At 44.2% G+C, this 15522-nt stretch overlaps 1 protein-coding gene and 1 long non-coding RNA gene across 17 annotated transcripts in view; one reads left to right on the forward strand and one right to left on the reverse strand.

Annotated features, from left to right (window-relative positions):
* Positions 1 to 363: 363 nt before the first annotated feature.
* Positions 364 to 13621, reverse strand: LOC128906963 (uncharacterized). 14 transcript variants are annotated; one of them, XR_008465386.1, is made up of 7 exons: positions 13418 to 13621; positions 12850 to 12883; positions 10420 to 10522; positions 7123 to 7247; positions 5272 to 6937; positions 4685 to 5062; positions 364 to 4245 (listed from the first exon to the last, which is right to left on the reverse strand). It is a non-coding gene; the product is annotated as an uncharacterized LOC128906963 (long non-coding RNA). The 14 variants fall into 14 exon arrangements; XR_008465396.1 differs by having other exon boundaries at positions 10420 to 10510; positions 12850 to 12945; XR_008465385.1 differs by having other exon boundaries at positions 12850 to 12945.
* A 221-nt stretch (positions 13622 to 13842) lies between these two features.
* FBXO11 (F-box protein 11) overlaps positions 13843 to 15522 on the forward strand; it is a 78194-nt gene continuing 76514 nt past the window's right edge. For 2 of the 3 annotated variants that reach the window (XM_054193968.1, XM_054193969.1), the window contains exon 1: positions 13844 to 14322. In XM_054193968.1, the coding sequence (XP_054049943.1) occupies positions 14211 to 14322 (112 nt within the window). In that variant the 5' untranslated portion in view covers positions 13844 to 14210. Of the gene's footprint in view, positions 14323 to 15522 lie in introns of all 3 variants that reach the window. The other variant, XM_054193966.1, reaches the window with a different exon arrangement.

Raw genomic sequence — 15522 nt, forward strand, 5'->3', positions numbered from 1 at the left:
CACGTTTCTTACAAAGTACATTAACCTGGGAGCAGAGATAGTCATAAATGGCACACAGGCAATCTCTCATCGCTGGAATATCAGCCAAAAAAATAATACCCAGGCCCCCTAGAGCAATTTTACTCTAAAAATTCACTCCAGTTCAAACAGGCGAGAGATGCTGCCGTCTAGCTTTATAACTCCCATACTTTCCTTCCAAAATAAACGCCAGCTGAAAATTTACAGCCCAGGCCACTCACACCCTGGAAACAGGAATGCAGAAGACCATGTAGGAGAGCACCACCTAGTGACTAATACCACAATAATATCACCGGTGAAAACCACAAGAGCAAGAAAAAACAAACACCAAACTTTCAATAGCAGTGTGCCATGTCCAGTTTATTTTTATATTTTTTTGTCTCTTTGTCCTTGGAGAGGTCTCATTTTGACCAAACATTGTTGTAAGTCAAGAGGCGATTCAGTTTAAATTCAAAACACTGGGGTTTGGGAAAACACATCCTTTATGTTTTAAAACAGGCAGGTCTTCTATTAGAATTTGCACTTTAAACACCCTAAATATGCAGCGTAGGAATCTGGGAATCCAAACCGCCAAACACTCAATTCTGCAACCATGACTCAAGCGAATAATCATGAGACATCTGTGGGACTACTTCCAGGAGGAGGAAGAGCAGCATATGTCTCTGACAGTGTTTAGAACTGTACAATTCTGCCAACTTTATCATGAATCTCCTATCTCCTGGTTGAAGCCGCAGCTTCTGGAGTCAAGTGCTTCCATGTGAATCTGAATTTTAACCTAAAAAGAAAAACGAATTTCTAACTCTGAAGTTCAGAGAAAAAGCTTGGGAAAGTGTGAACCACATGAACCCTCCAAACTAGATATCACCATGAGTAATAAAGTAGCATATTTTAAAATCTGTTTGAATGCCACCGAGAGAGCAAGGGCATGGGTGTCTGGAGATGCCAACACTGAGCAAACTCTCTGAACCTCATCTTGGCTGCAGCAGCTCAGAAAATCAGCCTTTCAGGAAAGACCATGGCTCCCAAACTCCACAGGCTTGCTCTTCTGCTGCTGCCTCCTGCTATTTCCAAACAACTCCACGCAAGAGGCTGGAAAACAGTTCTGCATTGCTTTGGGGAGGATGGGGGAGGAGAGGGGATACTGACAAATCCTATTTGTTTTCATAAATCAAATGTGGCAACTGTGGGCAATTACAGTTGTATTAACTGGTACAGCTTGTAACTAAAACACATCTTCTTCAGCACAGAAGTAGCCTTAATACAGACACAGCCGCAAGATCACCATGTACTGTATTACTCCTCTTCATGCTTCTACTAAAAATATAAACTAACAAACAAATCTAATTACGTGGCTTGTATCTTCCCATTTCCACAATGATCCCAGGTTTTCTGGGATAGTAGAATGAAGCACCCTGAAGTAGCAAATGTTTCCTCTTCATTGCTTGGAGCACAGCAGGACATACGGTTGTAATGTGCTACAAGAAACTTAGTCTACTGTGTTTCTGTTGGTGTTTTCACCATTATGTGACATTTTTGTTGCTGTTCACGCCAGTTTCCTTCAGCTGGAAGTCAGCATAGCATCTAGAGTACATCTTCAAGCAAAGGACTTTTGCAAGCTGATGCCCACAGTGTCTCTGTTTGGAGGTTTGCTCTTGTAGGCGAGCAGGCAGGTCTTCCTCCAGGTTGCTTCTGAAAGCATCTTTCTTCACTGCACTTTCTAACTGCACTCTCTTTTATTTACCATTAAGGTCAAGCCTACGTGTTTTTCCCACTCTGCCTGTTGCATCAGTGGCACTCTGAAAGTGAGACTTTCTCTGGATGGAAAATGTTTGGTGAGTTTTTAAATACCACTATTGATTTCACTATTTACTATTGATTTTCTTTATGAATGAGGAAAAGCTCTTATGTGAGGCTGTAACAGCCAAGAAATATTTGACAAGTTGTTTAAAATCTACTGCCTAGAAGCAGTCCGATCGATTGACTAATTTATTTTCCTTATTTTTAAGCAGATTCTTTAAACATACCTTATCTTCACTGATTAGCATTATCCATCCTGAAGTATATAGCACAAAAATGATCACATATTACTTGCAGCAGAAGTGACTATCTCTTGGACTTCTGCTACAAGAGGTATGGATATTTCGCCCAAAGCTGTTTTTTTCCTTTCCTTCAATGGCATATGATTAGAACATAATGATATTGCCGCTGCACCAGCCAACATCGCTTCCGTGGCTTCTGTTCTAGGGCATCAAAGCTGTAAAAGGGCAGATTCTTTCATATAACCAAACTTCTTGCCTGTTGCATCAGTTTATTTCACATCCTGTAGGTCTCCTTTTGGATACAGATTATTGGCTGCTCTTTAGTGAGTAACTTTTTAGTCATTCTTTGGCCTCAGAAAATTACCTTTGAAATATTTTATGCAAGAGTATTCATTATGAACAATTAATGTACTGAAAACGTCAGCACCTCAAGAAGGCATTATATAAAAGATGAGTAAATTTATGTTCACGCATCATTCAAACTTGCTGCACTTTTCATTCTTCTAAAATGTATGTTTTACATTGTACTACAATAGCTTACATGAATTTGATGACCTGAATGGAATAATGTCAAAACTGCCTTACTGTATCTTTTAGAAAAGGAAAGCAATCAATTAAGAGTTTTCTCTACCACTATTTTTAGGTAAGACATCTGGCAGCTTGAGAGTAATTCAGAGTACTTACCCTGGAACATCTCTTTGCATGTTTTTAAGTCAGAAGCCAAAAAAAGAAATTGGTTTAGAGGAAGCTACAATCTACATTGAGACATTCATGTAAAGTGAAAAAAATCTTTTGTATCAACTAGGGGGTGAAAGGGTTACTCGTACACACTTATCCTGACACTTATTAAATTATAAGATGTAGAACGATCTGAACTTAAACCTCTTAAACTTTTCCCCTTGACACATGGAAGGATCTCAGATTGTTTCACTTCATTTAGTAAGGTTTCAGCCTTAAAAATGATGCGTTTCACATCACAGTCCAAACGCTCTACAAAGTATTTTAAAGATACTGCCAGCTAATTCAACAAACCCAGGAGGAGCAGATCCTAATCTAATTTACAGTAACACGTGAAGTAACAGCATCGGTCACGTCAGTTGGTTTGCACTGCTGGAAGGGAGATTACAACAGAGGTTGCCCTCCATGGCTAGCTGACTAGCTGCCGTCACAGGTAGCACATGCCCCTCGTCATGTCACAGCACCACACCTTGGAGAAGGCAAGCAGAGAGGTTCAACGGCTGGTTCCTCCTGGGCAAGAATGAAGTCCCCCAAAACTCAGAAGAACCTTCAGCTCTGAGCTCTCAAAGTCATCGACCAACCTCCTTCTCTGGTTTACAACAGTCGCTCTGTCAGGCCATAACGAGTGTCGTCTTCTTACCTTTTTCAGGAGAGAGGCACAAGAAGGCTTGTGTTCATGAGAGAAAGGTTAATTGATTGGGCTTTATTAATTTTTTGGCTGACAGAGATAATTGCTAAGTTTAATACTGAATTAATAGTAGTGTGAATTTTAGACATGTCATTAGATTGCAGACAGATTAGGGATAAATATAATGGCAGTTGTGTATCTCACGCTACCATAAGAGAAATACACTTACTGTTGGAGTAAGGTCTGCATTTCAGTTCAATTACCTTTGTCAGGTCAATTAGAATTGCTCACTAACTATAATACAAATATTTTCTCTTTGAGTGTGCTATAGTAATGGATATTTTCCCTCCTTTATCTCACAATATGAGTGATGAACAGGATGATTCCAATTAAAACCAACGCCAAACATTCCATTCCCCAATCTTCACCTTTTTATGTTCCTTCCCTGACTACTCTTCCACACCTCCAAAAACTTTGACTCATAAATCAAGACTACTACCTTCTTTTTCCCCACACCTCACAGGCTGAGTATGGAAACATTATGTACACACAGTCCAACACAACGTCTTGCAACAGAACATAGTTAGCTGTCAAGACACTCACACAGGCTGTGGAAACTCTATGATTGTGATAGCTGGACATCCCCTATCCACCCAAACATGTTCAGAGCTATGCAAAACCCCAGCACCGGGCCGCAACAGCCCAGCACTGCCCAACATTCCCTACTGTAACTAATGTCATGTTGGAACAGAGTTTATATAAAGAAAAATTGATTTGATGCTTTCTCTTCTTCTTCTCAGTTGTTTTCTGCATCACGTATCACTGAAAAAAAATGAAATAAAATGCCAAACTCAATGTTTTGTTGTGAACAAATATTATACTAGTCCATACTGAAAGTGGCTCACAGAAGTAATGCTATCTACACAGATGTCAACCTAAAACAAACCCAACTTGCATCAAAATGTGCCTGGTTTTGCCAAGCAACATTACAAGACAAAGTCATCCATTTAATAATAAGAGTAATAAGATCACCAGTTCTATAAAAATGGAAGACAAAGATCAGCTGTTAAGAAATGAAGATTACAAAACAAACAATGAAGGCTCAAAACTTCTAGAGCGACAGCTAGACTACCTATCTCCAACATGCACTTCCAGTGTCTGTCAATGACTTGTATGTACAAAACAGCATAAACACATCACTTCCCTTTCTCCCATTCCTAATAGGAAAATTCTCTAAAATATTAGACAAGTCTTGTCTTACTCAAGTTCTCCTTCTTATCTTAGCCAAATGTGACTTGAAAATACATGATAATCTTGATTTTCCATTTTCCTCTTCTGCTTTCTGTGAAGAAAACCATAAAAACTTAAGCTAAGGAACAAAAAGATGTAAGACTCGGTAAATCTGAGTTTGTAGTACTGGACACAGGCAAGCGGAGAAAACCCAGACTTTAACATATTTAAACAAGTTGTTTTGTAAGCTGTCTTTACAGAGAATATGCATTTACCTATACTATATAAATTTCTTCAAGGCATAGATCACACTGATGCTCATCGCCAATAGTCAGTGGAGAGGATTTTACAGTGCTATTGATCTCATTTCCACACACATTCTTCTGAATGGATGATCTCTTCTCCATCTCTGCTTGTCAGCATGAAACCAATGAGACATTAGTTATAGGCAACTGAGAGAGAGGAGAGCATTTTCCATATACAGCACAGTTATTCTTTATCAGTTAATTTGGGTGAATTCCTGTTTTTATGTCCTTTGCATAATGAAAAGGTCACATATCTTTTGGTATTTATGTTCACATGCTGGATGACACACAGTCAGGACTAGAGAATACACACCTATAGGGCATATACTGCACACTCTGCTGAGAAAGCAACGCAAGCGCTCCGTTCCCTTCAACTGCAAAATCTTTGAGTCTTCCAGGGATGCAACCGACCACTCCACCACTCACCTTGGCAAGCATAAACATCCATCATCTCCAGATTAGCTAGTTAGTGGCAAATAAACATATAAGACTCATTATAAACATTGTCACCCTGAAAATGAAACAAGTCAGTATTTCACACAGAAGAGCCTTTACTCAAAGTCCTGGAGTCTCAAGATGGACAGAGATTAAAGGACTATGCTTCAACGAGCAACACCATAATGAAAGGCACCAAGAACTGTACGTTCAGAGAAGGTGAGAGCTGACCCACTGAGGACATGAGGACAGAGTTCAGATCTCGCCAGAGAAACAGGTTCATTGCAAAGACAAAAAGATCACAACCAAGACTTTGATTGATCTGGTAAAGATAGGGTAGGAAAACCTTCTAGATATAGAGTAACTTAGGATGACAGCTGAGCAAGGATTCAAATGGAGATACCTGCAGCATGCTACCTTGAAATCTATTGTATTTTGTCAAAGTTATCCTTAGCAAAATACTTTCTACTGCTTATTAGCTGACCCTGCTGAGGTACAAAAATGTTTACATGTAAAATGGAATACAAATAGGAGCTCAAATGCCCCCACCATGTGGATAACTGGGAAAAACGCTGCAGAACTGGAAAAGGCCATCATAGATATTGACCTGTAAAACATTCCTTGCCAACTTATCTGCCACTTACCCTCAGCAATGGAAGTCCAAAGCTCCTTGAAGGCAACAACCAACATCACCACCACGTGGCAATGAAGAGAAATGAACTGCTTAAAATCATTACACAGATTAATGTCTATACTCACTATGCGATCCCAAGTTGGTCATCTTTTAAGTACATGCTGCCATCTGCTTAACTGGATAGCTCAATCAAGAAATATAATGTGGTGCTTCATCAGCAGCCCAAACAGATCCTACGGCAGAGCAGCTATGCCTGAGAACACTCCAGTAAAACACATCTAATTAAAGGTGACTTTTACCCAAAGGCCTAGGGAAGTGCTAAAGGCATGCTTCCAGGATGCCAATCTGTGTGCAAGCTTCCTCCAACCACACAGGGGCCATGCTTTCCCACCACTCTGTGCTAACACTTGCACATGTGCCTGAAAAATAGCTGCGCTTTCAGCTGGATTAGTTTTCAGTCGGATTACCTCCTTGATCTGCCTAACTGTGCTACCGCGTAAATACTAGTTGACACAACAGAGACAGGGTAGCAGCAGCAAAAAGATGCCTGTAAAGAGCAGGATTGCTTCTTAATGGCAATGATGCTTTAGACCCTAACCACAAAACGCTCTTCAAGGCATTCAAAAACCCCTTCTGGGGAACTATCTTTCGTGAACCAGCCACAAGGATAACTAGACCTTTTCCCCCACTCATCAGATAAGCCATGACAGACAGATGCAATTGACGCTGAGAGATGTACGGAAAAGAATCTAGATTCATCTCTTCTAGCTGCCCAACCCAGAAAAGGAGCAAACTGTTAAGATATATACATATGACACAGTACATCTTTTTTTTTTTTCTTCTTTCTGGTTGGTTGTTGTTGGATTCATAGGAATTAATTTCACAACCCTTCTGTATTTAAAGCACTTCTCTGTAGAAAAGGATAATTTTGGATCAGATTTAAAATGGCACTGGTCTACCAGGCAGCAAAGTTAAAAGCCTTAGTATTCCTCATATTCTCCCTTTTTAGCATGAAGAACTTGTCCCCACCTGTAAACAAAATCAGTTGTTGACAGTGTAAAATACTCAGATAATACCAACAGCACCCAAACCCACCTGCTCTCAAGATTTGAAGTGAAGGCAATTGTATATGTATTCACATGCTGATGGCAAGACTGCAGTCGCTTTCAGTTTCTTGTCTCCAGGAGTGAAAGGGATATTTCTTCTCACTGCTGACCCCCCTGTTGAGGTGTACGGAGATACCCAATCCCATTTAAGAAGCACCCTTTGGATGCTCCACAATGCCCACAACAGTTTGACAGGTTGAAAATGAAGACTGGGATTTCTGGTGCTCATTTCAGATTTATCTGCTCATACTGAAGATGAAGCAAAATATCCTTAACTGCTGCTGCCACTGTCAGCCTGTCTTGGATAAGCATCAGGTAGCATGAGTGCTTTGTAAAAACGGGGACCTCAGAATCCTACTGATAGGTTTTCGGGGTAGAACTATCCTCCAAACCAGCAAAAACTTACCTAAACAAGCCTTTTTTTTTTTTTTCTCCTTTGGTAGGTCTCAATCTGGAGACAGGCTCTCATACAACTCCAGCCACCTGGTAGCAAATGATTGATTTTTCCAATTGGTGGTATTACCTCTTGTAAACCTTTCTCATTTGGGGCCTGACTCAACTTGTTATGCTGAAAAATTTGTTCAGGCTGTATCCTCTCCAAAGCAACATAAACAGACACATGTGCCATATTTGGGGGCAGGAAACCTCAGCTCTAAAGACAGAACTTGTCATATGGACGCATTGCTGATGCAATGAGCAAAACAAAAGTAGACTCCAAGAACTAAAAATTGAGTCCAAGACAAATTTGAAATGAGAAACTAACACCAAGATCTAGGGAAATTTCTTAAATCTGAACCACAGACTTGAGAACTACAAGTGTAAGGTGTATCCCATGCTTTTTTATTTCTATACACACTTTCGAAAAGGAGTAGTCAGAAGCAAACCTTGAATTGACGACAACCATCAAGTCAGAATACTATCTATCTCAGGATTATATTGTCTAGACAGATCATCTGGGACAATCATGCTATTTTGACAGGTCACCTGTGAAGTTACATGATTGATACCCAATGTATTTAAGCAATGAAGCCTTGTATCAGTTCAGACTATCTGAAACATCTAAATTCAGCACAATCCAGTGGCCCAGGCTTGGGACTTGAGTGGAGGTCAGTGGGTGTCACTAGGAAAACAAGGCTGAAATTGTAGATTCAATGCTTGAGACAGTTCCACCTTCACATGCAACAGATGTCGTCCACTCTAGCTTAACATAAATTCCTGTTGTTGACTGTAGGCTGGTCTGCACAGTAGCATCTACCCCAATGCTACCTTAAAATTGTCATTCAGGCTTCATCTCTAGCATGAGCTGTTGCACCTTTCACTCTGAGTTCCAGACCTCTTGCACTCATGATTTATAGCTGGGATTGAACATACCACTTTCTCAAAATTTCATTGACACAAAGGTAGCTATTGAGACCATTTCGCACATGCTCCCATATCCTGCACATCAAGCAAGCACGGTACTGAGCCCCACTGCAAGCCTGCTTCTGACTCCCAAGGATCAATGGGACCAGCCAGATGACAGCACCAAGAGCTCTATGGTAGCAGCCCACAGGACCACCCCCTAGCCTATGCCTCCCTCCTTGCTAGTGGCCCAACAATATAAAACTAGGTGCTTTTCCCAACAGCTGACATCCCTCAGATGGAAAGAGCTTCATACACACACACCCACCCCCCACAAAAAAAAAATACTCCCAAGAAAATCGAGAAGGTGGCTGATGGGTATATATCTATCCGGGTATAAAATTTCTGCCAGTACAGCTGATAATGTTTTAAGACTCAGAAACCATCCCTCCAGGACTTTTTTCAGCAGATACTTTTATTAAAAAAATTAATGAGAACTGAAGTACCATTCAGGCTTCCAGAGCGCTTTTGTTAGGGCAGAATCAAAATTAACATGTTGTAATAGTCACACGAGATTATAGGAAACAACACACATTTCCCCACGCCAAGGACTTTACTCTTCCTGCAGAAACCATGTTGGTACAACAACAGAAAACACCCCAGCCACAGACATTCACCCAGAAGACAACCCACCAAGATCAACTAACATCAAGCTAGATTTCAGGAGACATGGATTCCGGGTAAATAGAGGGGAGACTGAAGAGTAGTTTTCTGTAAGAGTTGGAAGATTTAGCTGCATTTAGATGGAATGTAAAACACAACTAAGAAGAACTGAGGGCCAGAGAAATTGCAACAAAATGGCATTTATATTTCTGAGCAGCAAAGCAAGCAGGTTCAACCAGTTCTAGGTATCACTATTTCTGAAAGGCCCACTTCTTCCAAGCCAATAAGAAACAACCCTGTAGGTTTAAAGACTTTAAAGTCAATAGTCCACACTGGGTCAGTCCCAAATCTTCAATGCAGCATTTTTACTTCAGAGATATATTAACAGCTTATGAGATGGTTAGAAATAATAGGCAGAAGTCTTCTGCTTCTGAAAGCAGTAATGTGACACTGTGGAGAAAGCCTTAGATAAGGACTCCTGTACCCTGGGTTCTATTCCTGGCCCTGTTAATAGCCTGTAAATGCTCTTGGGCAAGTAATTTCAACCCTTTATGCTTCACTTTCATCTGTAAGGAGAGGGATAGATATGTGTCTCCTTTGCAAAGCCATTTGAACTGATTAAAAAGCATGATAAAAACTGACTTATTGTTTTGTTCAAATCCGCAAGCTGTAGCTAAAGGCTCTGTGGTGGGCTTTGTGTAACAAACTGCAACAGTGCTCTCAAAATATTCCCTCTTGTCTCACAAATATTAGGAGGCAACAGCTAGTGAGAATACTGTGCATTTTCCAGTTAATTGCAAGGCAGCAATTTAGTGGGTTTTTTCAATTTGCAGTTTCTGAACAATTTTTAAATAGAGCTTTAGGGCATCATATACAAGTTGAAGTCTATTCTTACTTATCTTTTGTGAGCCCCTTTGAAATAATCCACAGATCACCATTCATTGAAATCTGTTATCCTAGACTTGTTTTGATCAACTGTTAAAGCAATACTCACATCCTCAGGGCAAGTAAGGATCGTAACAACTTACCATGAATTTGTCCCACATTCAAAGCATTTCTAACAGTCTCTAAAGCAGGGCTTTTCAGGTTGCTAGTGGATGTGTACATTGAAGGGAATAAAATAGTGGCAATCCCTGCAGATCACTCTGGCCTAAATCAGCCTTGCTGACTTAACAGTTTACACTTCCCCATATCCATTTCCCAATCCTGCTTATTCCGTGTCCTCACCATCTCTAGTTTCTCATCTATTCTCTACTGAGATTCTAGAAAAGGAATACTTAACTGTTCCATTATCTTGATCAGATCTTCAAGTTGTTTTAGCTGTTGTCTTCACTTTACAGCAAGTCAGCTGAATCAGAGTCGCTCTTCTGTCTCTGCATGCCATCCTCACAAACAAATAGGAAGCCCTATATCAGTATTTCTTTCACTACAACTTGCACTACTACTCTATGAAGCTGCCTCATTAGCTACAAAGCTCTAACTATTCTATGTTAACACATAATTAACAAGTTACTGTTCTTATCACTAAGCACTCTGTGGCATCCCTTCCTCCATGCAGGAAGGTGATCTCTTCAAAGCAGCAGCCGACTCTGCATGTACATACAGAGAACCAAATATCATTAATGTTTAAATACATATACATTTGAAGTTCAGTGCAGCTTAGAATATAGTCTCATATGATGAGCTAGCACTTGAAAACTCTGCCCAAATTGCTTATGCTGTAAATGCTCCAAGTAAACTCTTCACCCAGGTCTTGTGCCTTTCTGTTCATAATGTGAAATTGTTCATGGGTCACCAAAAGGTGATTTGTGGCCAACATAACCAGTCTAGCGAGCATTCATATTGTAGACAATTATGCAAAAAAATCACGGTATAGTTTAGTTCCACTTTCCATTCCCTCTCTTCTTAATTTAAATAAAGAAAAAGCTGTCTTGACAAAGGCAAAATTATCTTGCCAGTATAAATTGCACCCACATTCAGGAATGGTTTATTAGCACATCATACAAGATAGTTTAAAGCATCTCCACAGTGGTCAACACAACGAAGCCTCAATTAATATTAATTTGGACATGCAGTGTCATTTTCATCAAAGAACAGTGTTTTTCCTCTCAGAGGCTATACAGCAGCAACAGAGGCATGGGATGGTGAAGTATAACATTTTAAAGATTGATTTACAAAACTAAAATTATGTTGATCAAGTCCCAGTTGCCACAAATCAGATAGGACAGATTTAATTTTGTTATGAGAAGAGATACAGAGTTCTAGTAAAAACTTTTTATGAATTTTTCAGGCTTTCTAGTGTCTGGCCTCCTAAAGCACAACTAAGAATATCAGACAAGAACACTGTACCTATTTCTATACTCCATGTCTCATAAGTTACCAGTGAATTACTAAATAAATACTAATTTATTTAGTAACTTCATCAAGTTTGTCTTACTCAGCATATGAGGTTCTCATCATATCAACTTAGAGCATGCAAACTTCTGCGTAACAGATGGCTCTCAATGCATTTTGGCTCAGTCAGTCGGACTACCTACTGGACCTGCTTATACATAGACTCTTGTTTTTCCCCATTTACAGTAAGTTTCGCCAGACTCCCACCATCATGCTCCTAACACAAGTTACCACCTTAAGAAGTCAATTACAGAAAGGGTTTTTTAGGCCAAGACATTATTTGGTTTCAAACTAGTTCAAGACTTTTTAAAAAAAGTCTAAAGTCTGCTCCAATTAGAGTTTTCAATACAATTTTATTCTAATAACAGAAGCTTTAGATTCTTATATGCTTTAGGTGAAAATTAGCTTGTCATCTATCTTGACCCTTGAACAGACTTTCAAAGATTTAGTCAGAGTACTACAAGTTTGGAGTACACCAATATTGAATAATTTCAGGTAACCTTGTGACACTAGGAATTCATTTGCTAGATCTTGGTGAAGAAAGCACAGCTAGAACAGTTGAACATAAATGCCATTAAACTATTAAAATATTGTATTTTAAATATTATAGGTTTTTAATGAGGTGAAAATCCTTAACCATTACACAGTAAGTTCAGCACAGTTCTTGGGTATGGTTATTCTTCACATTCAAGAGTTAAAGCATAGTTTCACAATGCTGTTATCAATAGAAAGAGTATCTTTACAATACCTACATGTAATTGCATAGCTCTACGGAATGCTTAGTATGCTAATCTGGTAATTGTTATAACAGAAACAGGCCCCAAACAGAATGACATTTATTCTCTTTCTCTATGAAGTTCTTTTCACAAGAGTTTACCTTTATTATTTCTTTCCCTACTGTTAGAGAAGGTGTTAAGAATTACTTTTAAGGAAAACAATCCTCCACTATTTCTCCAGTCATTCCTCAAGGCAACAAAATACTAAGTCTAAGAAATGCTCCTTAACAGCTATGGTAAGATTTCTTGTACGTTTATTTCTGGTCTGATATGAACTTAGAAGTACAGCATCAATGTCATTTACTTCAGAAGCACAAGTATAAATGTTTTTAAAGCTTTTTTTTAAAGCTGTCATTTCCTATGGTTATATTATACCTTCATTTGTCAGCTTTGAACAAGCTCCTGCCTAATGTGTTTTTAATTACAACCATTTATTTACATTTTACACCAGATAACACACTTTTGCTTTTCAGGTACAGACATAGTCCCTTGTTCCGCAGACTCCAAGTGCTTAGCTTAAGTAGGACTACACATAAACCCACCTTGACAGGATTAGAAGTGGACTCCTGAGCAACCCTGCAAAAACAAAATATCTTCCTTAATGCTTGGATTTTGACATCCGTTTTATTAAGTGATTCCTGAAAAGGAAAAAAAAAGCACAACTAACATCAATCATATTTTTCTTTTCTGTTTTCAGGCCACCACCCAAGAACCAACATGACAAATACAATAAAGCAGGAGAAGCCTCATACACTGCCTGAACTGCCAGCCCAAGAGAAATAGCATATTGTTGTATTAGCAAAAGGTAATGAAATACGAGTGTGCACAGTGACCAAGGAATATATATATTCCCCTTAGTGAAAAAATTCATTAACAACCAGTCAGGAAACAAGCAACTGAAGCAAGAGAGCACCCTCAGCCCAAGCGGCACCACGGCTGGGCCCGCACCCCGGGGGGAGTTACCAGCACACACCGTACACACAACAAGGCCCTTTCCCAAACGCTGCCAGCCGCCAGCCTCCCCCCTCCCTCCCTCCCCACACACGGCCTCGGCGGAGGGCTGCGGTCGACTGGGCCCCTCCACACCCCCTCCTCCTGCTGCGCTCCCACCTGGCTGCCCGCGGCCAGGCTCCGCAGAGGTCCCGGCGGCACACAGCCTGCGGGCGGGCCGGTGACAGGCACTCGGGCTGCCCTCAGAGGGACAACCCGCTCCCCCCCAGGCCACCGGCCTCAGGCGGATCCGGGCGGCGCGGCGCGGCCCTACCAGGCTCGAGGCCTAGGCCCCGCGCCCGCAGCCCCCACTCACGCCACCTCCCCGACACAGTCCCCCCCGCACCCGCCGCCCCGACCCTTATATCCTGCTCCGCCACCCCACCCCGCGCCGCGCCGCTCGCCCGCCCGCCCAGCGCCCCATAGAAGCGGCGCGGCGATTGGCCACCGGGCCGCCGGCCCGTTGTGTGGGAGACAGCGATTGGCGGAGGACGCGCCCGCCCGCCCGCTCCTCCACCGCCTCCCTGCGAGTGTGTGTGTGTGTGTGTCTCGGGCAGTGTCAATGGCTCCTCCTGCCACGGAGCAGCGACGGGCTTGAGGCGGGCAGGACCGCGGGGCTCCTTTAAGAGAAGGATTTTCGGGGGGGGCCGGGGAGGGGGCCCGCGGCGCGAACGTCCCCCACAGCCAGCGCTCGGCAGAGCCAGCGGCCGGCGGCTCCTCTGCCTCTCCAGCGAGGCGGCAGCGGCGGCGGGACCCGCGCCTGGAGACCTTCCCCCCCCCCGCCCGCCTCCTTCCCCGCTGCTGCGAGGCGGCCGCCCCGGGGCTCCCTCCTTCCCCCCCCTCCCCGACGAGGCACCGGTTGCCGGAGGATTTCCCCCCCTCCTCCCTTCCCGCCACCCACACGAGTCGGCAAATGAACTCGGTCCGAGCCGCCAACAGGAGACCCAGGCGAGTGTCCAGGCCGCGCCCGGTGCAGCAGCAGCAGGAGAGGAACAACGCCGCCGCCGCCGCCGCCGGGGATCGGGGTAAGCCAGGCGCCGCCGCGCCGATCCGGGGCCTGCGCGGGGATTCGCCGGCGGCGCCGGGCCTCGCCGCGCCCGGCCGGGCACGGGCAGGAAAAGCCCAGGCTGCTTCACCCTTGGCTCCCGCTCAGGCCGCGCTTTGTTTGGCTTGGGCTCTGCCCCGACTCGGGGCCGCTGGGCCCTGCCGCCGAGCGAGAGGGAGGGAGGGAGGCGGGGGCTCGGCCCCTTCCCCGTCCGCGCTCCCACGCCCGCCGGGGAGGTGGGGGGGGAACCCGATCGCCGCCGGCCTTTTGGAATGGAACGCGGCGAACGACCCCCCCGCCCCGTCCCCGGGGGCTGCGGGGAGGCGAGCCGCCCTTCGCTCGGCAGAGCCGGTGCCTCCCCGCGGGGAGCGGCGGGCTGGGCCCCCGGGCCGGCGGAGGGGAGCGGTGCCAGGGGAGTGGGGGGGGGGGGGGGGCAAGGAAGGGGCTACGAGGTGGGTGGGGGTGTCGGGCAACTTGGGCCGACACCTTCCCCGCTGCCGTCGGGGAAATGGTGTCCGGGGGCGGCGGCCCGGGTCTGGCCGAGCCTCCGCGGCCCGCCGAGCCTCCGCGGCCCGCCGCGCCGCGCAATGTTTGCTGCGCAGTTGGGGCGGCCGGGCTTCGGTTACAGCGCCCGGCGGGGGGGCGCGGGCCGCAGCCCATCGGCCATTTATTTACCTCAGCCACACCGCGCCCCCCCCGCTTCCCCCCACCCCCGCCTCAGCCTTGCCCGGCGAGTCTGGTGGGGCCGGGGCCTAGCGTAAAAAATGTTGACAATTTAGAGCTAATGGGGGGAAAAAAGCACCATTGTCTGAGGGGATGGGGAAGCGGCAAGGTGGGATTCCGCCCCTCATGGAGCCCGGAGCGGGGCCGCTGGTGTTGGGGGTACGGGGGGGTGGTGGTGGCGGCGGCGGCGAGGGGGTGGCGGTCCCTCAGCCCCGGCAATGTCCCCCCACAAGGGTGGCTCCTGGGGGTGCGAGTGTGCGTGTGTGTGCTCCCTGTGTGCAGGGTTGGTTTTCTTTTTCTCTCTCTCGCTCTCTCTCTTTTTTTTTTTTTTTTTTTTTTGAAGGCGAGATGGGGGTGGGATTGGAGGAGACATTTTGCATGTCTTATCTGGTGGATTGGATTTTAATTTTTTATGCATTGGCTGTCACAACTGTGGCATGATAAAGGAGACTGATCC

Source organism: Rissa tridactyla, chromosome 3 (assembly GCF_028500815.1).
Source record: "Rissa tridactyla isolate bRisTri1 chromosome 3, bRisTri1.patW.cur.20221130, whole genome shotgun sequence".
Lineage (NCBI taxonomy): Eukaryota > Metazoa > Chordata > Aves > Charadriiformes > Laridae > Rissa > Rissa tridactyla.